Below are 24,890 nucleotides of genomic sequence, written 5' to 3' on the forward strand. Positions count from 1 at the left end.
GTGGAATTTTTATTACTTACAATTAAGGTTAATTAAAGTCACAAATTGATTTGAAATCACTTTAAATCGGCCTGACTTCTGCCTTTAGATCCATTGACAAAACCACGGCGTGTTGAGTGGTTACGACAAACTTCCCCCATTTTCCATAAACATTTATATTTCCACAGCAGAAAGGGTTTTTAGACTCAAGTCTTCGTCCTCGTACGCGCAGCTAATAGTATAGTTACGGTAAAGAATTCTTCTACACTTTTGCCCCTAGAAATGCTGCATTCACTGACTGTTAGAATCAAGGCATTGCCCCTATACTGTTCAGTGAAACACTGTATGATGAAGGTTGAAATATATATATATTTTCAGGGTAGATAATTGAATTTACTATAATGCATAAAACACCGCCACACTAGCTTTACATTGCTAGTATAAGGTCTAACTTTGTGTGACCTTTACTTTTTAATATAGAGTCTGACGTTTTTTTGTTGTTTTATCTTCGATCAAATTTATCCATATAGATTAGTTCTTAATCTTTCACAACAACGTTTTTTTTCTGCTTGAAAAGTGAATTAAAGTATTTAGACTTTAAAAGTTTTCAAACTTTTTAAACTAAAGGCGTCCGAGGCACACCTGAACGCACCACCGGTCTCGGTCAATTAGCGGAGTTTAGACAGCGAGGAGAGCTCGTAGTCGGTCTGTGCGCGCTCCCCCAATGACCAGCTGAAAAACGCCCCACTGCTCCGATCAGACCTGCGGGGGTGGGGAGTCAAAAAAAGTTTGGATTCGGGACTTGGGAAAACAATGGGATTCGAGCTGGACCGCTTCAAGGGCGCCGTGGACCCGGACTTCAAATGCAACTTGTGCAATAAGGTGCTGGAGGACCCGCTGACGACGCCGTGCGGCCACGTCTTCTGCTCCGGCTGCGTGCTGCCCTGGGTCGTGCAGCAGAGCAGCTGCCCCGTCAAATGCCAGCGGGTCTCCGCCCAAGAGCTGAACCACGTCCTGCCCCTGAAGAACCTCATCCTGAAGCTGGAGATCAAATGTGACAACCACGCGCGGGGCTGCGATGCGGTGGTGAAGCTGCAGCATCTGGCCGAGCACGCCGGGATGTGCGAGTACGCGCCGGTGAAGTGCAGGAACGGGGGCTGCGACGAGACGCTCAACCTCCGGGACGCGGACGCCCACATGCGGGAGACGTGCGACTGCCGACCCGCGGGGACGTGCGACGGCGGCTGCGGCTTGACGCTCACCCACCGGGAGCAGCGGTCCGGCGGCCACTGCTGCGTGCGCGCCCTGAAGGCGCACAACGGCGCGCTGCACTGCAGGATCGTCAGCCTGGACCGGGAGTTCAAGAAGCAGACCATCGAAGCCAACAAGCGGGAGAAGTCGCTGCTGGCGCAGCTGTCCGCCGTGCACGGCGAGCTGCAGGTGACGGCGCTCAAGTACCAGAAGAAATTCACCGAGTACAGCGAGAGGATCGACTGCCTCACGCAGACGGTGGCTTCTTCCTGCAAGGTAAGCCCCGCAGGTTCTACCCCCCCCAGACTGATCCACAGCTACCGAGGCGCTCTGGTGGGCTACGTGGAAGAGGACAATAAAGCAGCTCCATCGTTTGACGCCAAGACGTTTATTCTGAGTGCAGACACGAGCGGTATATTTGACCCCTCGGCCTGCTGAACGAGCCCTTTCAGGCTTTATGCACTTTAAAACGTCTTTGTTTGCTCCACAAGACTCCCTAACTTAGTTTACTGCACCTCCCATATTGTTTTCATAGTTTATTTTTTATATGAATAAAAAGAACACCCCCGGATGGAGATATCTAACTTTATTAAAAGGGATTTATCAGACCTGGGGGGGCTTTAAGGAGCCCCACAGCGCTCTGAAGGTTTCTTCACTGTCTGCTTTGAGACATGGATGTCAGCTGTGCCTCTGGCCAGCTGGCAGTCAATGGGGGGGAGGGCCAAATATTTACTGCAGTTCTGTACACAACAAGAGCCAGGCCCCAGTTATATTACCTCCTCGCAGCGCGCTGGTTTTAGCTCTCGCTCATCGGATGTTCACCCCCCCCCCCGAGACATTCTTAACACATTAGACACGTGGAGGCAGCAGCAAAGTTCATCTGGTGCTGCGAAAGACGTGGCGATTCTCGCCGCTTCTTCATAATCCCACTGTTTGGTGGACGCTGTTAAACATGTCCCTGGGGAACGTCGGGTTTAAATCGGTGCACACACAGTATCCCAGCGTTTATGATACCTACATATTTTTGTCCTGCAAGACCATCCCCCCCCCTAATTGACCCGGGAATGCAGGAGCTAAAAACAAATGATCCATGACGTTTTGAAGGCCCATTTATTGGCGGCTGGGTAGTCGACGTTGTCATTGTGGAGTCGACTCTTGGTTCGTGGACCACGGTCAAAAAGCCTTGATGGCGGCCGTTTAGCCGTCGCCTTGTTGCTGTTTGTAGCAGCGGAAGCTACAATATTTGAAATTTGAGGAAGTTCCGTTGAGACGCCGTATGCGGCTCTGGTAGCTGCAGTGACCCGTCAATCCCAGTAAGACCAGCGTGACCTGCTTTATGGTCTTTTTGACGTCATTTACCGAATAAACATGCTGTTTTCAAGGCTTTAAACCAGTGAGTGTCACCATGATCACATGTTTACAATATTTACTGATTCCCTCAGTAAATTACGTTAGTTGAAGGCACATTCTGACTTCTTTGTCAGCCAGACGAGTCGACTCCTGCTGCTCGGTAGTGAAGCTTTAGCTCGGCAGAACAGGTCCTCGACAGGAACCGCTCATTTCACGTCCGTCGGCTCTCGTTCCTGCAGCAGTCTTGAGGGAAAAGCTTCGCAACGCCGGCGTCAGGGAGTTTTATGGCTCAAATTTGGGAACTTAAAACCTCCCCGTTATGAGCAATTATGGACACCATAAAGGACGCAGGAGTTCCCGAGTCACTTAATGAATGGAGTTTGTGGACGCTGGTTGCACTGCTGCTGTGACCAGCGGAGAGGAATGGCCCCAAAGTAATCGGGTTATAAAGATGTATCCAATTGCATGAAGTAATATGGACTAATGGGAACCTTTACGGGATTTTTTCCTCTTTTACTTTTACACCTCTTAACTCTGTTTTCCTGTCACTGAAACGTCTCACTCACTTTCCCACACAGCTGCGCATCTTGTTTAAGTGACCTTTTTTTTTTTAAAGACTCTTTCTCACTTGCTCTCTTTAATTGGATTTTTATTTTGTTCTCGCTTGGTGGTTTCATTTCTCCGTCGTGGGCTCCGTTCCCAGCGAAATGCTTTCCGGTAGACTTGTTAAATTGCGCATCAAAAGCGCCGATGCGGGAGGAAATGGGGGAAATCGCTCGTGCTGGTATACAGAAGCTCCCTGGGCCTGTAGCACAGCTGGTTATCGTAGTTCATTTGACAGCGGCATCACAGGCCCACGCCGCCCAGATGCACGTTCAGCGGAACGGCGCCGCTTGTGTTAACAGAAGACCCTTGTTCTGAAACAAGCGTAAAAGACCTGCGGATTGTGCTGGGAACGGTTCCCCGTAACAGGATACTGCATTCGGTTGACGGTTTGTTGGTTCTTTTGACTGGACCCGTGGTGTTTTTTGCTATAGAGGCTCATTCATGGGGTTCAGTCGAGCAGAGCGCAGGATGGTTCGGTGGGAGAGCCTCAAACACGCTAATGGGAAACGGAGCGTCACAAGTGGGATTAGCCGCCGGAGACGGGGCGACTCCCTCAGAGCTCAGCGATCGGAGTCTGCGATGTTCCTCCATCAGTATGTTATCACATTTGGTGAGTATTAAAGTGAGATGTTCGTACTCGTCAAAGCGAGAAAGGTCAAGGTGATGACATCCGCCATCGGCCGTGATTGGAACATGGACCGGTTGTAGGGATCCCGTGCGGAGAGGTTTTGTTGTGACGTACGGTAGCGGTCAAAGGTTTGCACCCACCATCTTGTTCCATCGAATGGGCCGGTGTGGCCGAACTGTGTTTCTCCCTGGAATCAGTCAGCGAGCGAACGCAGGCCCGTTGTGCCGGGCGACCCGCTGCAGTTTGTTTATCGGGTCTGTGGCGCTCCTTGGTTTGGGCCCCGTGAGCCAGATGGAGGATCTCCAGCTCGTCTTTTAATTTCCAGGCAGCGGCTGTGAGTGAGATCAGGGATGACCTGCCGGCGTGGAATAACTGACTTGAGTTTCCAATAATAGACCCAACACTCTTTAAACGCTGCGGCGACGGCAATAAAACACAGACACACACACAAAAAAAAAGGTTTTCCATTCGGCCTCAGATCTTTGTTTTTGAACTTCGCTCCTCTTGAGCTGCTCGCGGACGACGACGACGTTTGTTCCAGTTTAATGCGATAAATCCCAAGACATCAAACGGATTAAGTGTCCGCTGAATTTGATTTGTATAATCGTATGACTGGACTATTTCTGGTCCAAATCTGAAGCATGAGTTTGTGTGATTGTTTAACGGAATAACGTATCCCATTTGTTATCTTGAGCAGAGGTGAGCTTAATAAAAGGCATGTGGAAAGAAAATGAATCCACTGCTTCATAGCTTTGCAGAGGACAAATTGTTTCTATTCTGTCGTATGTTTCATGCCGCATTATTGTTCCTACTTTATTAGTCACGAGGCCGACGCGGGGAGGCGGCGTGATGCCGGACAGACTGTGTGCGGAGGTGAATGCTCGCTGTGAGCGCCGCATGTCATCAGTTAGTTTCACTGGCAGCTTGCTCTCGTTTGCTCTGTAACAAACTGCCCAGTTGTTCTTTTCCCCATTAAAGTTAATGGTAAACGTTTGTTTACCTGACGTCGCTTCCATGTACCCCCCCCCCCCCCCCTTCAAAGTGATGTCAGCCCGATAATCTTTTACCTTTTTGGCGGTAAGGACATGTCATTGATTTATTTTCATCACCTAGGCATACCATTTTGTTTAAGTAAATACACAACCTCCTGAAGGGACCCCCTCCCCGTCTTAAGGGTTACAGCTTTGCTAGAGTGCTCACAGATGTGGGGGGAAAAAACTCAGTTTATTTTTAATGGCTCTCGCAGACAAAATGTTAACACACCTTTTAAAACGCGTCCATTTTGAGGCTGCTGGACGCTTCAGTGCATCTAAAATTGACTGAAATTACTCTTTTTTTTCCTCAACTCACTTTTCACTTGAAGCCCAACGGTGACGCCGTGGCACTAATGGCAGGACCGGCTCTCAGGCGGAGGCGTGTGTGTCTTGTGCCCCCGTGACACGCATTCCTAGAATGACCTTACACGCACATGATGGTCTTTTTAGAATACACAACAGTGTACATGCCGAGCTTTATATTTAGTCGCTCTGTGTCCAAGCGTACTGAAGTGGCAGCTGAAGTCGCGCTCCCTTTTACTCCCTTCTAAGTCCCGCTCGGAAAAAACCCGATTAAGAGCTGACTGGGAGTTTCCCACAGGTCTTCATGTCTCGTTGCAGCGCAGTCAGAGCTCCTGTGGTGTATTGATTTACACGGGACAACCGTTCTATGGGAGCAACGGACTCGTCACTTCTGGTATCTGGGCTACGCTGAGCAATTTAGGAAAAAAAGTCCATTTTAAATCTGTTTTGTGAAGATTGTGGCTATAATAGTGTTTGATGAAAAGAACTATCAGCTTAAAGTTTTGAATAAGATCAATTGGATCAGAGAAAGTAACGCTTGCTGTTCTGGTCCTGCCACAATTCTTTCTAAAAGAAAAGTCAGCTGAAGATAAGTGAAACTGAGCTTGTGTAATTTGTTTTAATATATTGGTCTAAAGTGGGCTGGTGAGCATTAAATTGCTTATATATAATGTAAAATGCTGTCGTCATAAGGACAAGCTCATTTTAGGTCGCGCCTTAACAGTATGTTGATATCCAAGTTCCGATCCCTAATGATATTGTTGACAGGTCGGTACTGCAGCTGCCCAGGCTAGCTATGCTAGCTAGCCTGGCTAGTCTGGCTAGCTATGCTAGCTAGTCAGGCTTAGCTTACAGAGCCCTGAGGGTTCAAGGAGCTTTCAAACTTTTTTTTGTTGACAAGCCTAAAATATATTTAACCATGAGTCCAACAACTGTGTCCGCCAGCTCTCTGTTGTCACTCGACAACCACAGAGCTTCCATTAGCGAGTTTAATTCCCTTCACCTTGCAAGAATCTGTTAACTATGTGATAGAATTTAGCTCATTTGAGGGTTGAACAGTTTCAAACTGTGATTTCGACAGATTTGTTCCTCCCAGTAAAGACTTTCACCTCCTAACGTGTAGATTAAGTTATTATTAACTTGCTCACCCGCACTGCTGTTAGTAATTTGATGTGTTTGAGCAACTGTTGTCTTCTAATAAGGTTGTACGTTTTTCTTCGAGAACCCCGGCTGATCATCCTGTTAATGGAGTTAATAATACATTATTGTGTTCCACGTGTCTCTTCTCTGTCTGTCTGTAGGAAGGCGAGACTAAAAGCGTGACGGTTGTCCTCCTTCGTGCGGGCGGATCTCTGGGTTTTAACATCGTAGGAGGAAGGCCATGCGCGGTAGGTAGAGCGCCCGGCGTCTTGGACCTTTCAAATCCCCCGGTGATCAGCCGAGTGTCAGATGGCAACACAGGAATGAGTAGCACGCACAGCCCGAGCCGTCACGCATGCGTTCTCCAGTCTGTGGACAGATTGACCACATCTATTAAGTGTTTTCTATTGTGTTTATATGTTGGTTTGGTTTGGCCAATTTGGCATAACATATATATAAAAAACTACAATTTTATGAGCGTTGAATCTCAGATTGTGGCTTCGACCGCAGTTGTTTTGTCTCTAATTGGGGGGGGTTTGGGTTGGGGGGTAAACACGGAGGAGAGGAACGGGTCTTTCATCCCAGCCGGAACCTTTCACGGCCTCGAGGGGCGAGTGGAACGGCGTTAATGACGCCACGCGCTCCGGTCTCCCCAATATCGGTTTCATCGGGACTTTACTCCACTGTTACAGGGCCAACAGTGACGCACGCTCCGAGATTATCGTAGTAAAACTTTTTATAGCGGGAAGCCATAAAAAAAAATCCACGCATAAAGAATGCGGCTTTTTCACCGGAGTCCACGGTCTCCGAGATTTGCGACCTTTCTCACTCGCATGACAGAACCGTGCATCAAACCCAAACATGAGAGAGATAATTCTTGGCTCTCACTTTCCCCGCCAGCCTCAAATCAGCAGTCTGCGAAAGAAGCTATTCATTAAAATGGATATGGCTAATATCCCCGTAGCCCTTGACGCGTGCGTTTCATGTGGCTGTAATTCTGGCGTGACTTGGTAAAAGCAATCAGCCGGCCAGGTTCTGTGGTCTCCGGGAGGAATAGCTCTTCAATAATTCTGAGGATTGGGGCGAGTTGCAAAGCAGTGAGCACGTCACAACATTTGTAGCACAGCGATTCTCTGTTTCTGTACCCGATGCCTCTGAAGGAGCAAGCGGAGCAGAAATAATGAATTACACTCGGCTATAATGCACACTGTGACTTCTGAGGTTTCTTTAAGTATCTCATTAGATGGAAGGGTGCAAAACACACACACATCTCATGTGGTTTTAAAGAGAGTGCTGATGGAGATGCAAGCTCTGACTACATGACCACCAATCTACTTTATATCCATCCCGGATGTCCACGCGCCCCCTTTTCTAAGTCCTCAACCCCCCTTTCAGGCCATGGAATCATCTGAATGTCAGGCAACCCCAAAGTCCGCACTAAAGGCCGAGGTCAAAGGGTCGCCTACCCAGATTACAAATAGACTCCGCGTGGTATCTGGCCTTCTGGGTATTTTTGGTTTTCCTGTGATCCAGGTTTTCAGATAGCGTGAAAACAGCTGATGGTGAAATGTGTGGATTGAGCCTCCAAATGAATCCTGTCGAGACTCGTTGTTTTTCCAGTGTTTTGAACGGAATAATAAACTAGATTCCGGCGGACATTTTTTTCCAGATGTGTTGAAACCTTGGCGCATAAAACATGAGCAATGTGCATTGTTACACAGCAAAGTCTGGATGTTTTATTTTTCACATTTTGGTGAACTGACTCTTTTAACTGCAGCTCAGCTTCTTGTTTCGATGTTTATAAAGAATGTGTTAGAAATGTGAACGCTGCTTTTCTCCTCAACAATCGGCGCTTATTACTGTCCAGACAATAACTGCAGTTTATTACACAGGACGCCAATGACCGCATTTCGAATGAGGGGATCTTTGTGTCCAAGGTCATCGATGAGGGTCCGGCGCACAAGGAAGACGGTCTTCAAATCCACGACAGAATAATAGAGGTATGTGGCTTCCACTACACTGCAGGGCCGGGGCTTCGGGCCGGATACTGTCCACTTTGGGGGGGTTTCCGTGCAAAACGAGTCAATATAAAAACACACAACGAGCCTCTGGTCTGTCAGAAGCTACCGTGGGACCGTTCTGTAATTCCCACAGCAGCAAAGTCATCCGGCGGGCCGCACACGACGCCCCGGCGGGCCAGATGCGGCCCCAGGGCCGCGAGTTTGACACATGTGCTGCAGGGTTTCAGAGGGCGGAGGTCGGTGTACTGCACCGCTGATGGGGAAGTTGCAATATGTGACAGCTGCTGTCCGGCATATGAAGATGACGACAGCACGAAGCCACAACTCAATATTTATGTTCTGGTGACTTTTGAAAATTAAACTCCGGCTGAAAGCAGCAAATGTGAAACCGTCGAATTACGCTTTGGGCTTTTGTTTCAGCGCCAGAAGTAAATCCTGCAGACGGTAAACGTTTCAACACATACTTCTGCCAGCACTCAGAAGAAGGCCTTGTCAAGTGCCGCACCGATTTCCAACCTGAGGCGAAGCCGCCTCGTCCGCGGGTTCTGCCCCCGAGTGAGAAAGAGCCCAGTGTTCCTCCTGTGAAGCCTTCAGCCTTCAGGACAAAGCCGCCGTGCAGCATCCTCCTCTCGCCCTGCGTGGAAAGGCCGGCTCCCCCTCGGGTCGCCTTGAGTGACGCGTTGACAAACTCCACGTCACAATGGTGGCTTTTATACGACAGTTGTCGAGCGTGATCCTGCACAATGGCTGCGTTGAACGGAGGTTAATGTGGAGTGCGTGCGCGTTGCCGCACGCCACAAGATGACAAATATGCTTCGTCACAGGCTTCATTGTCCGACCGCAGTGAAATGGCCCCGCGGATCGTTCCAGCCGGCACTTCGCTTGCGTTAATGTTTGTGGGAAGTGTTTACAAGAAATGAAGTCTCCAACATCTGGGCCGCGCCGATCACTCGCCTGTCACTCACGCGGGGCTTCAGCCACGGCTAAATATCGTGGCTGTAATTGCAGCGACACCAGGACTGCGATGGTTGGCACTGGGTTCTAATCCGTCTCGGTACCACGGTCAGATCGGTTGAACCGGTGTTTCCCGGCTGAGCCACGAGCCAACGAGAGGAGAGAGATCGGCTCACGTGGGCAAGGGGAGCTCAGATGTGTGTGTTTGCGTGTTGAGTTTGTCTGCCGTGGCGTGTGTGGATGTGTAGGAGTCCTTTAGCTTGCGGGTGGCGCTGCCCTGTGTGCCTTGTTTATTATTATGAGCCTTTGTGGGTGAAGTCACACGAGCAGAGAGGACGCAAAGAGCCGTAGGAGCCTGCAAAGCATCCTATTAAGTGACCTTTTCTTCTTCTTCTTTTTAAAGCAACTAAATAAATCATCCATGGCTTTTGTAAAAAAGAAAAGAAAAAAAGAACTATACGCAGTTCAGAGTTATCGTTGGTCTTTTGTTTCGCCGTGAGAAACCGGATCGTGAAGGCGGTTCGGATTTCGAAGACTCCCTCTTTGTTTGCCGGCTGAAGCAGAAAGTTCCGCGTTCTGGATTCTCAGCCGTCAATGCGACGTGTTTGCAACTGTGTGGGCTGCGTCTTTAACCTCGGGTGATTGGGTATGTGAACTGGTTTACAGTGATGAATCAAAGGAATCTGAAACCCCGAGCGCCCAAAGGCGCTTTCATCTCCAGCTAGAAGCTCAGACTTATTTAGCATCGTGTGTGGGACGCAAGCCGAAGCCTTCAAAATCGATTTGTCATCATACCTCAGGAAGTTTCTTTTCTCTTCTTATATTTTGACAAAATACTGTACAGCATGAATGGCTTTCACATAAATCTACAGAAAAGTAAACTTACAAGGAAGCTTTTATCTTTTGAATATCTAATAAACTATTTAGCTCTTAATAAAGTCTATTTTTTACTACAGTTTCTGGCCGTTTTCTGATTCTCTCTAAACGCTTCACATTTGAAACAAGTGTCCACTCAAGGTTGTATTGATGAGAATTTGGTGGTCAGAGGTCACCTCCCGGATCCCACATGAATAATAACACATTTCATTTATATGCCGCTTCTCCGGATGCTCAAAGTCACTTTACCTAAATAGAACGACTTCATTCACTCGCTCATTTGATCTCTTAAGTATAAGATGTTTTACTGCTAACGCTTCGCTGGTGCGTATCGACACCCTTTATTTCCGTAAAGCAAATGTTTTTCTCTGAACCGCCGCGCGGCGATCCCAGAGACCCGGCGCATCGCAGCAAAAAGCACATTTCCCCGAGGAGGCAGAAGCGTTCTGTCTTCCTGCGGCGGAGGCGTCTACATGGACGTCTCATGGACATGGCGATCCGTTTATTACCGGCTCTTAGCGGGGGAGTGTGACAGCAGATGGCCGTCCTCTAACGGGGCCACAGGCTGCTATGAATCGGCACATGAATGCCTCCTTGTTCGCCCGGACATTTTCTTTTTTTTTTTCTCATAAAAACCTGGAGCTGCTGTGTTTACTTTCGCCCCCCCCCCCCCCCCCCCCCCCCCGGTCAGGATCGGTATTCCATGAATACAGGTTCTGAATCGGTGTCACCAGAGGATTGCCGTGGCTTGTTTCCTTGTTTCACACATATTCGCCGTTTAAAAGTTGCTTGTCTTCAACCGCAACACCGAAGACTTTCGTGGTCCCAAAGCCTCTTTGCCTGAGGCTAATCCACTGTCCCTGTCCCACGGCGGTCGCACCGGAGCTCTCCGAGGACGTTCTCTGTGCCGTAGGGGGGGGACGGAGACGGCCGGGCTGCTGCTGTAAATGTCGTCCTGTAAATCTCAAAGGTCGTAGGGGTGAACAACAGCTACTTTAAAATAAACTGACATTTGGGCCAATTTTAATATGGAGGAAAAGGCGGGATTTGGTCCCCGTTAAGACGATGTTTATATACTTATAAATGTCCACTTGACTTCTTTTTAAAAGAACATTTGAAGGCAGAATTTCAACAGCACAGCTTTTCATTCAGTGTGATCCGCGGAAAACACGGAGCAGAATAATAGCGAGCATGTACCTGCACACTTTAACGCTTTAGATTATAACAATCAGTGTGGTAGAGAAAAACCAGGGGTCGTCGTCAAGTGTGTATTTAATGCAAAATGGACACAGCAGTGGATTCCTGTCGAAGCGTTTATAATCAAACCTTCATCCTGAGACTCGGATCAGCTTCATTGTGTTTGACACAACCAGTTCCCATGACCACGTTGCCAAGGATTATGTTTTTTATCAAAGAATCAATGGGCTTTTGGCCTTGTGCCTAGTTGGCTCCTTTTTGAAGAAACTTTGTTTATTTCATTGGCACTGCAAAAACGAACGCTTTCCAACTGTCTTAATCTCACGTCTATGTGTAACCTCGAGCCCCCCCGAGGCAGCAACATCTGCCTTCTCTTACTTGTCGCCGGCTGTATGAGTTGCGGGGTGTCACACTAAACACCTCCAGCCTCCCCACGGTTACTTTAAGTGTCGCGAGAGCCAGAGACGGTTGACAAACCAGCCAGATGGACACGGAGAAATGTAACAGCGTCTCCTGTAATTACATTACTCTCATCCCCGGAAATGAATAAAGACAATAGTTTGTTGATCAGACAAGGTTTGACTCTTAGCAACATAGACAGTAATGTGGATTCAATAACTAAATAGCATTATTAGAACAGTGAACATATATGAAAGTCCCATTGCTTCTATGTAATGTCGCCTTTAAAAACACACAAGAACACTACAACCCAAGCTCGCCGTTGACTCTACTGTCTCTAATAAGTTGACATGTGCCAAAAAGTACCCCAGGCGTTAGTTGTGACCCCTGAGGGCTCCGAGGGACGGACGCAGAAGTTATTTCCCTACAGGGGATCACATGTTGTTTGGCATTCTTGGGCAAGAAGCAGGCCTTTGTTAAGGCTCTTTATTGGATTCGGGCCCCTGTGCAGGCAGCGCGTTTATTCCCCAGACGGGCGAGCTGAATGTGGCACCGCTCTGTTCCTCCGGTCCGGCCCCCAGACGCCGTGAATCCAGCCCCGCGGGCTAAGCGGGCCGAGCAGCGAGCCGCATTCTTGTGCCCCGTGGTCCAGCTGAGGCAGGAGCAGGACGTTAAATCAGATCTAACTTTAAAGGGCCCATAATCAGCTTCTGGTGGTAGCCGCTGCCGTATGCGGGGGCCGGCGCTTACAATGTGAGGACAAGCACACTTTTGTTTTCCCCTGCTCTATGTTGGGTGTGTGTCGGGGGGGTTAAGGTGTGGAGTCGTCTCAGTCCAGAGATGGTGTGACGTGAGCTTTTGTCTCCGGCCCTCAACGCGCACAAAGAATATTGTATTTTCCACTCGGTTAAAAGCGGCTTACCTCGCAGGCAGAGCGGCGCTCTGGATGATTTTTATTTTTCGATGTGGAGACTCGCCGTCTGGGCCCGCTGTAAATGTGTTTACTGCTGTGCAGCTCCATGTTCATCGGACCTCGCGGCTTCATTCACGGCTCCTAAGCGGTTTAAAAGGGGGGCAGAAGTAGACCGGCGTAATTAAGGCTCATTTTCCTGCCAGTCAGTCGCTGGTCTCCTGTAAATGGATCAGTAACAATTGTCTTCCAGCTGCATCTTATGTGCGCCAGACCCGAGAGAACGGACGGCCCACCAACTGCTAATTAACTCCCCTCAATTAGACCCTAATAAGCTGATTAACGGACCCTTAGTTGTGCTGTAATGGCCCGTCGTTTCCTCCCAGTGCCCCTCTGAAATGCATGTTAATCACCGCCCAATCGCTTCCCCCGCTCTCTATTCGCTGCTACCTCTCTCTTCCTCTCTGGCAGGGACGAGATTGGCTTGAACAAGTATGTTTCCATCTGGTTGAATACTGGAGACAAAGTTCGAAGGGATTTTTACATTACTGGACTTTAAGACAACTATCGGTGAAGTCAGTTGTACATCCCATTTTCTAACTGAATCACAATAAGTGCCTCTGAATTTAAAAGAATAAATTGCCTTGGTACAAGTAGTCAAAGTCAGTTTGAAAATGCTAAAATCTGATGCAGTGTCTTATCGGGGGGCAACGGATCACCAACCTCGCGGTTTTCGGTCCGCAAAGAAAAGGGGAGGAGTCAAATCCAACTTTGCTTTCCATTTATTAAGTAAAGAAGTCTCGCCCGACGAATTGAAAGCAATCCGTCCGCGTACCAAGAAGCCCTGGACGAGGTCGACCTACTCCACCGCATTTTAATGTGTGTATCAGCACTGCGCTCCAGCCCCATGCCGGCCTTCCGCTCAACCGCACCAAAGAAAATAGCACCGCAATTCGGCTTTCTCAATATTTGAGATGGTCACGGTAGGAATCTCTCCGAGCAACAGGACGGCAAAGTAAAAAGCGGTGGCGCCACCAGCATAATGAAAGCGCCGACGGTTCTCTCCAGATGTGTCTTCCATTGTGTCGACCACAGCTTGAAGCTCTGTGCTCCTGCACGTAACAAGTTGTAAATCTCCCCGACGGGTTCCCCGCTTCCCAGGAGCCAGGCATGGTGAACCGGCCTCTTTTACTTATCTCTGGCTGCGCTTTAGGGACCGTCAGCAGAAACGACTCCACACAGTAAAATACTTCACCGCGGTGGTTTTGTCAAATAAACCCGAAAGTGCTTCTAAACGTTAGGAGCATGTAGAGGTTCTTCTTTCCACTTAGAGCTGATCGATAGCAGCATTATGGCCAACATAAAAAATAAATGGACACGGGTGATTGAGGGAATGGTCCATGAAGGGGAATCAATTAAGTCGAGCTCAAGCTGCCAAGACTCTGCAGTGAATCACAACATGTTGACATTTTGTGATGTTACATTTCATATGCTTTTTTTTTTTATAGATGGACGGTTGAACAATATCCCTGGTTGTGTCTCTTTTGGCTCAACTGGATTCCTGTGAATCTGTTTTATGATCAGTGCCGACATCTTGAGGATACATAAAGGGACCGTCCTGTTTGTGTTCCACGGGTTCCGTCTCTCACCAGAGAGCCACGGGGACGCGTATGTGCTTCTATGGAAGTGGCTTTCGGCCCACAGGGACTTGGACGTGGTTTGTGAGGGCATTGAATCAAAAGGCCTGAGTGCGCTTGTCTTCTCATATGGAAGCACTGCAGTAGTCGTTCCAGTGACACGATAAAGTGCACTTCATTTACTTTTCCCACGACTCTGTAGGACTTTAATCTAAGCCTGCTGTTATTCATGTACAGAAGGTTTGACTTTATTTCTCTGCAGTTTCAGAATAGGTATTTTTATGCTTTCCTGCTGACCCCCCAGGAAGACATGCAAAATTAGGCGCCAAGTGTCATCCGGCGGACTTCCACCAAGTAATGAGCTTGACGCGCTGGGTACGGGCAACACGGAGGGAAGCCAACCAGCATTCATATGCACAAACCACCAAATTGTATTTGATAGAAAAGTTTCAACCAGAACAGAAAGCGAACTCATGAGGAAGGTTGAAGTCACAATTTGTTCCTAACTGAATCCCAAACCAAATATTTAAACTCTTGGGACAATAATATGAACATCTCTGTTTGTTGACCAACATCCAAAGAGATAAACGCCCGCTGAGGACTGTTGGGGGGAAGGATTTCAGTTGAGGGTTTTGGTGAATGTTACGTCATCTAGTCCAATCTAATGCAAACAAGTACGACCAGTTGAATGAATAAATGAATTTGGCTCACGAGTAGGAATTTAAGATCAAATTCAGCCACAAACATACTTCAACCGTGTGTGTAGGTGGAGTCGTGTAGGCTGTGACGTCGTTGCGATCTCGCATTGTGCGAACGTCCGTCCAATCCCCAATTGGCAGCCTTCTGTTACTGCGTTTTCTTTACCTGACTGGTGAACCATTTTTAGGCGCATTAATTTAATAACCTAATCGATCCTGCACATGTAAGTGCCATTCCGACCCCCCCGAAGGCGTCACAAGCGAGCGTAATCCGCCTGTACAAGTTTCTTTATGTAAAGCTCCATCAGGACTAAATCATTCTTTACTGATAATATGAGCTCATTTGAATTCAACCACACGTGTTTTGTAAATAACTTTAGCATGTGTTGGAACGCACAGCTGCTATATATTATGTTACAGCCGTGGTCATCGACAAGCCATTAAACGATCATTTAAGAAAGTGTGCGATGGTTTCATGTTTGGTCGGAATCGATATTCCAACGGTGGACTCAACAGGTGTTTGGGTTTAACGGGTGGCCGTTGTAGCCGGTGACTCTCGGCCCTCAACGCCTTCACGGTTGCTAAATGAACAGTTGAAAGCTTTTTTTACGAGGACACCTTACATGTTGTGTTTGTTCTCAACGGCTGCCGTTACCACTAGTGACCGAGGGTCACCGGCTAACAAGCCGGGGTCACCGGCTGACACGGTCACTCGTAAAACCAAACGCCGGCTACAAATAATGCCTGGAAGCTGATAAAAGTGTTGTAGTATTTTACATTTTGTACAGGACCACGCACCACCTAGTGTGGATGTTGTCCTCGCGTCCTGCTGGTGTGACAATACACTGCGTTTCCCTTCCACAAATCACTGGGCATCTGACTGATGTATTCTTCCCACTCTAACAAAGTCAATTCGGTGTCGTTGGATTCTTTGGTGGTTAACGCCTGTTCACAGCTTGACAAGGACGGTTTGACTCGGGAGCACCTCCAGTTTTCTTCACAGCTACCCACCCTTCCTCAGACGTGCTCCCGTCCCAGCACCTCCGGAGGAGGTCTAGAGCTCCCCTCTATTCCCCGCCCAGCACGTGGAACTGGAGGCCGCTGTGCTGCCTTTCTTTTCTCATGTCTTCCTCTCGCTCCCCGGGGAGCGATGTTCCCTTCCGAGTGTCACCTCTCCGTCTCGTTCGAGACGTCCTCTTCCCCTTTGGATGCGAATCCAGGAGGAGTGTCCGTCGCCGGCTCGTTGAGCTGTTCACCGACCGGCCCTGAGGAGAGAGGAGAGTTCTGCAGGCAGACATCTTATTGTTTCTGCTTTCCACTTCAGCAGTGGAAGAGTAAAATCACCTCCCTCCCCATATTCCCTTTGTATACAGGTGCAAGTCAACACTTCTTATTCCGCCTGCAGTATATCACATGTTTTTTATTTGTGTGCAATCACACAAAAAATGTAAAGCTTATTTTATATTATATACAGCATATTAAGGGACTCACCGTTGTTTAAAAAGAAGCTACTATAAATGTCCCTGTTTAGAGCTCACCTTTTATCAACAGCACATGCTTGATAACTTGTCCCCCTCATTCATTCACTGGCACACCTTGTACCTGAGGTTAAAAAGGTTGTGTCCACATATCTGTGTAGATTCTGACATGTGATAGTGCTCAGGCAGGGAAAATAACTGGCAGGCTCAGGAGAAGCCCGCGGACCACCGGCTGAGCGCGCAGAGCTTCGTGCCAAGTTCAACGCCAAGTCGTCAATAAAGATGCCCTTCACTCCCCGCTAACACAGGGGCGCTTTATCTAGGACCCCGGCAACATTATTTAATCTGCCAGGTATGCCAACGGACGGGCAGCGTCGGCCATTTTGTCGGCATTTTGGGGTGAGATCTAAAGGGATTCTTTCCCCCATAATTCCAGCAGAGCGCTTGGCCAAATGGGTGATTGATATGCACCGGTGGTAAAGGGTACGCCCCAGAGTACGCCAACTAACTTGAAACGAAATATTTTCCCTCCTTGCCCTCTTATGAAAACAGTAGTCTCAGAGCAGAGAGCCGAACCCGGCGGGAAAGAAACAGAAGTGTCATTTAACGTCTAACATCATGCCTATTTCGGCTAGACAATGGACCTTTTGTAAGTCCATTGTGGGCCTCGCTGCCTTTGGCTTTTTTTAAAATGCGGAAATGTAGCCTTTTGCCTCGACAGTTTCATGTGAGGAGGGTCTACGCTCTGGTTATGGTCCAAAATGAGCCTGAAATTGCTTGCGTCCATCTTCTTATATCTCAGGATATAGGATAGCATTTATTCTGCAGAGAGCCTTTTGATTTGAGGGGGGGGGGGTGGAGTTCACCCAGCTAACCTGAATTCTTTGCTCATGCTCAGTCTAGCTTTGCTAAACACAAGGTCGCCGTCTCTCATATACCACCTAGATTTACACCAGATATGTGTCTTTCTTTTGTCTCTGTATCGTATGGCTTCATCTCGTCTTATTCCAGGCCAGGACACGCACTCTTGGCAATAACAGAAGAGGAGCACAACGTGGAAGGTATGAGAGCTCAGGAATTCAGCCACCTGAAGCAGGACTGATGTAGATAAAGCAGGATTTGACCTCATAGCAAAGGGAAGACGGCTATAAAATCCTGTTGACTTTCCTTGAAAGTTTAACCCAGAAAATAGATATTCTATCACCTTCTTTGGGGCAGAGAGGCTGGTTTTAACACCGTGGACTCGCTGCTCTCAAGCCATGCTATATCAGGCCAGCAGCTGCCGTCTCTCAGCAATGGCATGCGGACTACTTGGCCTGCACGCACACACCGGATCTTAGACAAGGCCCTTTATTTGTATTATTCTTAGCAGTAGGGGAAATAAAAACATTTATTCCCGTCTGACAGGAAACCTGCATAAGATATATTGGTTGCGTAGCCTGCAGTCGAAGATGGAAACCAGGAAAAGCAGGTAAAGGTTGTGCTCGGCGGCTTGGAGCCAAAGAAATGTAAGCACTCTCTCAGCTGTCCCTGGGTTGGCACATCAAGACGAGACCTTTATCTGATTTGATTTCAGACTGTTTGAACAGTGCTGCTGCAGCTGCGTCCGTTTAGCCAACAGCCTCACGCCCTGATCAGACGCTTCTTTTCTTCTTTGTCGTTGGTAATCAGCGAATGAGTGCTCACATTATCTTGGCAGAAATCATTGAAAGGTGTGCTCGCTACCAGTGCTGCTATAAGTTTCCATGCGGATTGCAGTAGCTACGGTTGGCGAGGTCATATAGCGCAGCCAGCAGTCAACAAAATGCAGAAAGCATGAAGATGTTGTGAGGCGCTTAGCAACCCAAAGGCAAGGCGTTAAACGATTCACTCGCATTGAAAACAATGACTAACGGCATTTTTTGACTCCTGCTGGAAACATTTCCACTTCCAGAAGTCTCATAATTCAAACAATAATTAGGAAATGTTCATGGCACCGACTAGCCCCTAAGTTCACGTTTCAGGTGGGGGTTAGACAGAGAAGTGGTTCCAGACTGTTAACGTCTGTCACAGCAAAGGCAGAGACCTGTGATTATTTTGGTGCAAAAGTCCAAATAAACCCTGCGCGGGTCGTGACCTCTCTGATTTGAACCAAATGTGCTGCGCTTTGTGTCCGTTATAGACATAGTGGCTAAACGGGAGGGACAATGAAATTGTCGTCCAGCTAAGCGCTTCTCGGCCGCTCGCGGTCCCGTCTCTCTCCTCTCTGCTTGTTCACACAGCCTCATTTGTCAGGGACCCAACAAGCCGGTTTTTAGACAAATACACAAATCCGCACTTGAGTCGAGCCCTTTTGAAGGCTCCTTCCAAATGTGTCTAGACAAATACCTTTCTCGTCCATCACTTTTCCGTTTGTGTTGAGTGAGTGGACTCCGTCCTCACGTCGCCGGCGGCACCGGGGACGCGAGCACGCACTGTATGTTACACGTCCATTCTAGGGAGCGAACGCAGTTCATTATCACAGGATTTTCTTTGAAGTGTGAGCCATCCATCAAGTGGCGAAAGTCAACACTCTCAAACATGTTCAAAGCCAGAAGGGCTCCTTCGAGCGCGCGTCCGCTATCTACCGTGCTTTTCTACCACTGCACGATATACATGACCCTGCAAATCCAGTCAATATTTATGTAAGCGCGTGCATTAGGGGCACGCCGCCGTGACTCCGATCAAACGCTTCTTTCATCTGCGACCTTCTTCCGACTCAAAGAAGTCTCCAACCAGGCCGCCGGTAGTCAGACGTGAGACTGGGTGCTCGCGAGGGACTCGAGCACAGCTTCATACACGGGAGAGAGGACTTTTACAGCCCCCCCCCTCCTTACCTAGCAGACTTCTCCCTCTACTCTGACATATTGCAGTGACAGGAGTTGAATTCCTTTCAGTGTGCGGCCCCCTAAGAGGGGTGAAGGTTGGAATGATGGGGGGCCGGATGGAAGCGTTCAAATCCACGGCAACACCTCAAATGCTTCTAAATCAATTTTACAGCTGGATCCCGCGGCGCCTCGCGTACAATGGCTGTAAGTAGTGTGCGCAGTTCTTTTTCTGTGCTCCTGTAATTGTAACATCTATTTGTGTAACCATGAGTTATCTTAGAATAGCTAAAACGTGGCGCTGCAGGATTACAGAACCAAATATTTACCTTTTTTTGAACTCGAGCAGGCCAATACGGAGGTCAATGGCTGTAAAACAGTCACCACTTGTACCAATATGTTATGAGCTAACTGCAAGCATATACAATATGCTCATACTCCGTCATAGGAGACGAGAAGGGGATCCGCTCGGCTCTCACAATCGCTGGAAATGTTTTTCTCTCTCGCGCTCATTTGTCTGTCTGTGAAAAGCACAGAATCACCGTTCATACGTGGCTGCTGCGGTTCTTTGTCTCTGTCCTGTTCAAGCATTGCTTGGCTGTGTTTCACGGCCCATGAATTAAATTACATGATGCAGAAACTCTAGGGGGCCAGACTGAAGACTCCACTCACTCAGCGGTGAGGGGTGGTGACATAACTCTCCTGATTTGCCATTTTCCAAGAAGCTTCTGTGCCGCCACATATTGAAATCCTGTCCTTCTCCTTCTCCTCCAGTCGTCGGTGTCTCCTCTCTCTATTTCCTCAGTTGTTACTCTCCTCAGCTCGTGCACATGTTGGTTCTCTCTTCCTCCTCCCGCTGATTAATCAAGTATGACTCTCCGAGGAAAAAATGCAACTCTGTGGTCATGATGCTTCTTCTCTTGTCCATGTGTCCAAATGTGGAATGCTTGAAGATAAATATTAAGTCTGGACTTTGGGGGCAGTGTCATCCTGTTGCAGCGTCCATCTTTCGATCGCATCATCACAGCTAAAAACCATGACTTTACTTGACAAGCAAGTTAAAAAGTGCACCTGCAGGTACCACAGTTCAGCGTGGCGTGTGTCTGCGGGCCAACACCTCAGTCCTCTCCATAAAGCTCACGGTTTTACATGTTGTGGTAAAGAGAACCCACCTTGTGTGAGAGGTTTAAGTACCAAAGAGAAGGCTCCTTTTGGGAGAAGCGCTGCTCGGCTGCATATCATTTAAAACAGGGATTACGCTAATCTTTAACCAGCATCCCTTAGGTGCACGGTCGCCCTTGTTGTCGCGTCTCCTAAGGAAACCGCTACACCGGCTTTCACAGCTGACTGAGCTGTTTATCCAGCCCCTACATGGAGAGGAAAAGTCAACACAGAGAGTTAAATGGACTCGCCTCAGCATCACAAGAACAAGCTTCATCCAGCTGGAACCACAGGAGGAACCCTCGCCCACAAACACATGATTCACTTAAGGTCAATTAGCTTGTTCTTTCAACAAAGCTTTTTATACATCCTCAGTGCCGGTGGTTCCAGAGCTTTTTCTGCAAATCGGAAACCAGCGTGTCTTGTCCTGATTAAATAGTGATAAAAGGGGAGATGTCAGTTTCCGATCACTGAGCTCAGAGAGCGATACGATTATTATTATTCACACACATACCATTTGTATCCTGCACCATTAAGCCATACATTAAGTGTAATCGAGGTCTGGTGACAAAATCTAGGCACGTCAAGCTTAATCACTGAATAGTTTCTTAACCTGAAGGTAGCGCAGTACGGAGATGCTGTGGAAAGGCGCCATATAGATACTGAGGTGTGTGTGACTATTAGGGTTGTTTCATTTAATACAATAACAACTCTCTCGCTATGGGAGGCTGGACTCATAAATTGAACTTCTTTTGCATACACTAGAGAGGCAGGTTGTTAACATTCCTCTTTGGGAAATGTTCAGAGGATGCTAATGTTTTTGCTGCCCGGTCGGCCAGTGACAAACGTTTGCATTGTACGTTTCTGCACACCGCGGCTAACGGCCGCTTCAAAACCGGCCCCATGTGGCATTGTGCTTTAGTTGGCATGAGACGTTTTTACGATGACTTGTTTTGGGCTTGAAAACGTCTACATTCAACGTATCTCACGGTTCCAAGATGTCGGCTGAACAGCTACAGGTTTTTTTTGAGGTGCAACATTTCCGCTGCAAAGGACTGAATGCTAATGGCCACGTTTTGTGCTGATTAGCAAGTGTGACATCATTTGCTTGTCAAGACCGTACAAAGGTTCTGTTGAGGTAATGAAAGGAGCTTTTTATACTGTAACACAAAAGGACAAAAGAGGGAATGGTGTATGTCTGCTTGGTCCATGTACAGCTTCCCATCAGGACCTCATCAGGGAAAAAAAGATGACAGCCCTAATGGCAAAAGAAAATGAGGGGTCCAACGCAGGCAGTGCAAATAAACCGGATCTCACTATTCCTGTTGGTTAATTCACATGCTGCTGGCCCTCTGCAGGCTGTATTGCTCACTATGGCAGATACCACCCCCCCCCCCCCCCGGTTCTGCTTATCCAAGCGCATCCAGTCTGGTCAAGTTTTTGACCCACTGCTCACTAACAGCCCCAATGTTTCCTCCTTTGAGCTGGATGTGTGGTCCATTGGGAGTGTAGTAAAAGGCTTACGGCAAACGGACCACCAAGGTGAAGGGAAGGCCCGGTGTTCTCTATTAGCATGGGGACCAGGATCCAAATGTCATGATGGAAAACTCTCATCCATCCACCCACTAACCCTCACCCATCTATCCATCCAACCGATCCAGCCGGCTGTGAAAAGTGCATTTCCATTAGTATCAGTCTGGAACTGAATATCTTTAAGATCTTGCTAACGGAAATATATGTATTGGCGTCAGATTATGTCAAATTGCACGTTCCTACGTTTCTCTGGTAAGTGCCACCAACTGTCACATCAGTCACTTTAGAAAACTGAGGGATGTCTTGTCACAAGTGTCGTCTGCTTTTCAGCGGATAGACGCGGTCAATCTTTGAGGTAAATGCTCTTTCCCATTACATGGGCAATTTATCGTTCTCGTAGTTAATGAGATGTTTCCTCCCTAAGTCATTTGGGATCAGACTACGCAATAGATGACTAGTGTGTCAGATTTGGTGATCAGATGGGCATACATTACTGTCAGGTCTTCACCGGGGGCATGGCTTACTGCATGCTGGATCCAACTGAGTACATCTGGCAATAATCTAATGTGTCTCGTAGGTGATTGGAAAGAGGTGCTAGGAACTAACTTCAATATTCTACTGCTGCAGTAAAAGTCGTATTTACCGTACCTGTTCACATTGACCCGAGCGTTCCATATCACTGCACAAATAGACAATGTTTTTGAAGAACATTACCAACCTTTTTATTTTCATTTTTTTATTCACGTTTGAATGCATGCACGCATTACAAAAGGAAAGTATTCCTGTTTTTGGATGCATGGTTGTCCTTGTGTGCATAAAAAAGGTATCACGCTGATGGTTGAAATTAGTTATGGATCCCTTAAGCTGCACTACAACCATAACAATGAAACCCAGTTTCATTGTCCTGAATAAAACATGGGTCTGCTGAGAAAGTGTCTCATCCCTGCTAATAACAACAATGGCTACAGACGTCTTGTGCACCTACCAAGCCTGAAGCCTCTTTTACTCTTACCTCCATGATAATGCCTTCACTTGTGCATTGGGTGATTATTGGGTCTTAACATGTCAGCAGCTGGAGCTTGACAAGGTTACTGGTCCTGCCTCTGCAGCTCTGGATGGGAGCAGCCTGGAGGCTCGCTTGTTGCAAACACATTATTAATGTCAATGTGCAGAGCAAGACCAACACTGTCGAAAGAGAGCTACGTCACCACAATGCGCCCAGTTGGATCTCTTTATCGCTTTGAGTAATGAGTCTGAGATTAATGGATGTTGGGGGAGGGGAAGAAGTCCTGTTCTGTTGCCAATCCCAACATCACTTTTCCAACCTGATAAGTATCCATATTTGATGTCTGTGCTCTTGTTAAATTCAAAGGAAATCACAATCTGGTGTTTCATTTTGTTTTAGAAAAGCACACTCTTTGGCAGAGAGTAAAAGGAATCACATTTTTTACAAGATTCTTTCAAGGCGTCTGTTGTCAGATTTTCATCCCATTTTCCCAATGTTTGCATCTTGGTTCTTTGGAGAATTTTAGCACCTCAGCAAGTTCTTTGGTTGCGCAAACAGAACCATACAAGACGCAGTTTTGGAATTGATTTATTTTTGCATTGATGTGTTTGTCAAAATAGATGTTTAGAGTTCACATTCTAAAGGAGACTAATGAGAGAACATCTGGGTTGTCTTTTTCAGATGAGTGTCTGTCTCTCCCAAATCAAGCCATTGGTTGCCGGGCTCACATATTGAAGGCGGTGATGACACCGGCCCATACGGAACCATACCAGCCTCTGATGTGGCTTTCTGTCCACAGAACAAGAGCGTGTTATTCCACACATTCCTGAGCGGAGCCTCTGTTCTCTCAGGATGACCTTCAGCTTATCTCTCCATCAGTGCATGTCTGCGAGGCAGAGCGGTGGTGGGACCAGAGAGCAGGCTTTGGGTGTGGGGTGCAATAACACAGACCCACTCAAAGAACTGGTCTAGCTTGTTGGAGAGCCCAGAGAACCCCCACAGGACTGGCCATGTATGTATTCTCCAGTGGGGCTGTAACTGTTCGGAATTAAATCTTTTGTGTGTGGTTTGTGTGTTCGTTTGAGCTGTAGACCTTTTTGGAGTGTTTCGAGGTGAAGTCATTTTGGCTGGTTCCCACCATCTATTTGAGCACTTTGCTTTGGGTTTTATAGCTTAATGTTAGGGTTACCTGTGTAATGGGGAATTCATTAGAACATCAACCCAAGCTGGCAGATTCTCGCTTCACAATGTGGTCATGGAAGTCCCAAAATGGCTGAGTCGGCTCCTGTGGACGACTATCTTGATCCTTCCCCAAACAGGAAGTTGATTTGAGAACTCTGTAGTGGTTACTAAGGTCGTTCCCCTTCAGTATAAGAGGGTCCGGACAGTCACTGCATGTAGCGCTGTAGATCAGACTGTAGAGTCTCCGGCGGATCTCGGCACTCACACATACGTCCGACAGGATAGGAAACCGTCCTCGCGTCACCACTCAGAACTCTGCATGCTTCCACTTCTGTACTCAAAACGTCAGCTACACTTTATTAAGTCATTTCGTCCCTGTAGGATCCAAGAACTGCACTAAATCTGTCACTGGTTCACCGCGCGGAGCCAAGAAAGCACTGAGCTCGCTCGCTAGAATATTACCTCTTCTCCCGGTGATGGAGTCCTTTTTGAGGCATCGGGATTGGTAGCCGGCTCTGGTTTGTTGTTTTTTTATTTTTTTAAATGTGCTTGACCCGATGCGCAGAAAGATTTGCCACTTTGGATTCTTTGCCAAGCCAGAACAAACGGTAACAGCATTTCTACTAATGATCACATGGACATGCATCAGAAAAGTTTAAATGTCTCATCTGTGCAAGTGCATGACATGTAGTATCATTACCATC

General features: G+C 47.7%; 1 protein-coding gene across 4 annotated transcripts in view; it reads left to right on the forward strand.

Annotated features, from left to right (window-relative positions):
• Positions 1-608: 608 nt before the first annotated feature.
• pdzrn3b (PDZ domain containing RING finger 3b) overlaps positions 609-24,890 on the forward strand; it is a 67,471-nt gene continuing 43,189 nt past the window's right edge. The window contains exons 1-3 of one of the 4 annotated variants that reach the window (XM_040204229.2): positions 609-1,506; positions 6,453-6,539; positions 8,184-8,291. In XM_040204229.2, coding sequence (XP_040060163.2) covers positions 793-1,506; positions 6,453-6,539; positions 8,184-8,291 — 909 coding nt within the window. In that variant the 5' untranslated portion in view covers positions 609-792. Of the gene's footprint in view, positions 1,507-5,503; positions 5,546-6,452; positions 6,540-8,183; positions 8,292-24,890 lie in introns of those variants that run through there. The other 3 variants (XM_078092528.1, XM_078092526.1, XM_078092527.1) reach the window with 3 other exon arrangements.

The sequence above is a fragment of the Gasterosteus aculeatus genome, chromosome 17, assembly GCF_964276395.1.
Source record: "Gasterosteus aculeatus chromosome 17, fGasAcu3.hap1.1, whole genome shotgun sequence".
In the NCBI taxonomy this organism is placed as follows: Eukaryota; Metazoa; Chordata; class Actinopteri; order Perciformes; family Gasterosteidae; genus Gasterosteus; species Gasterosteus aculeatus.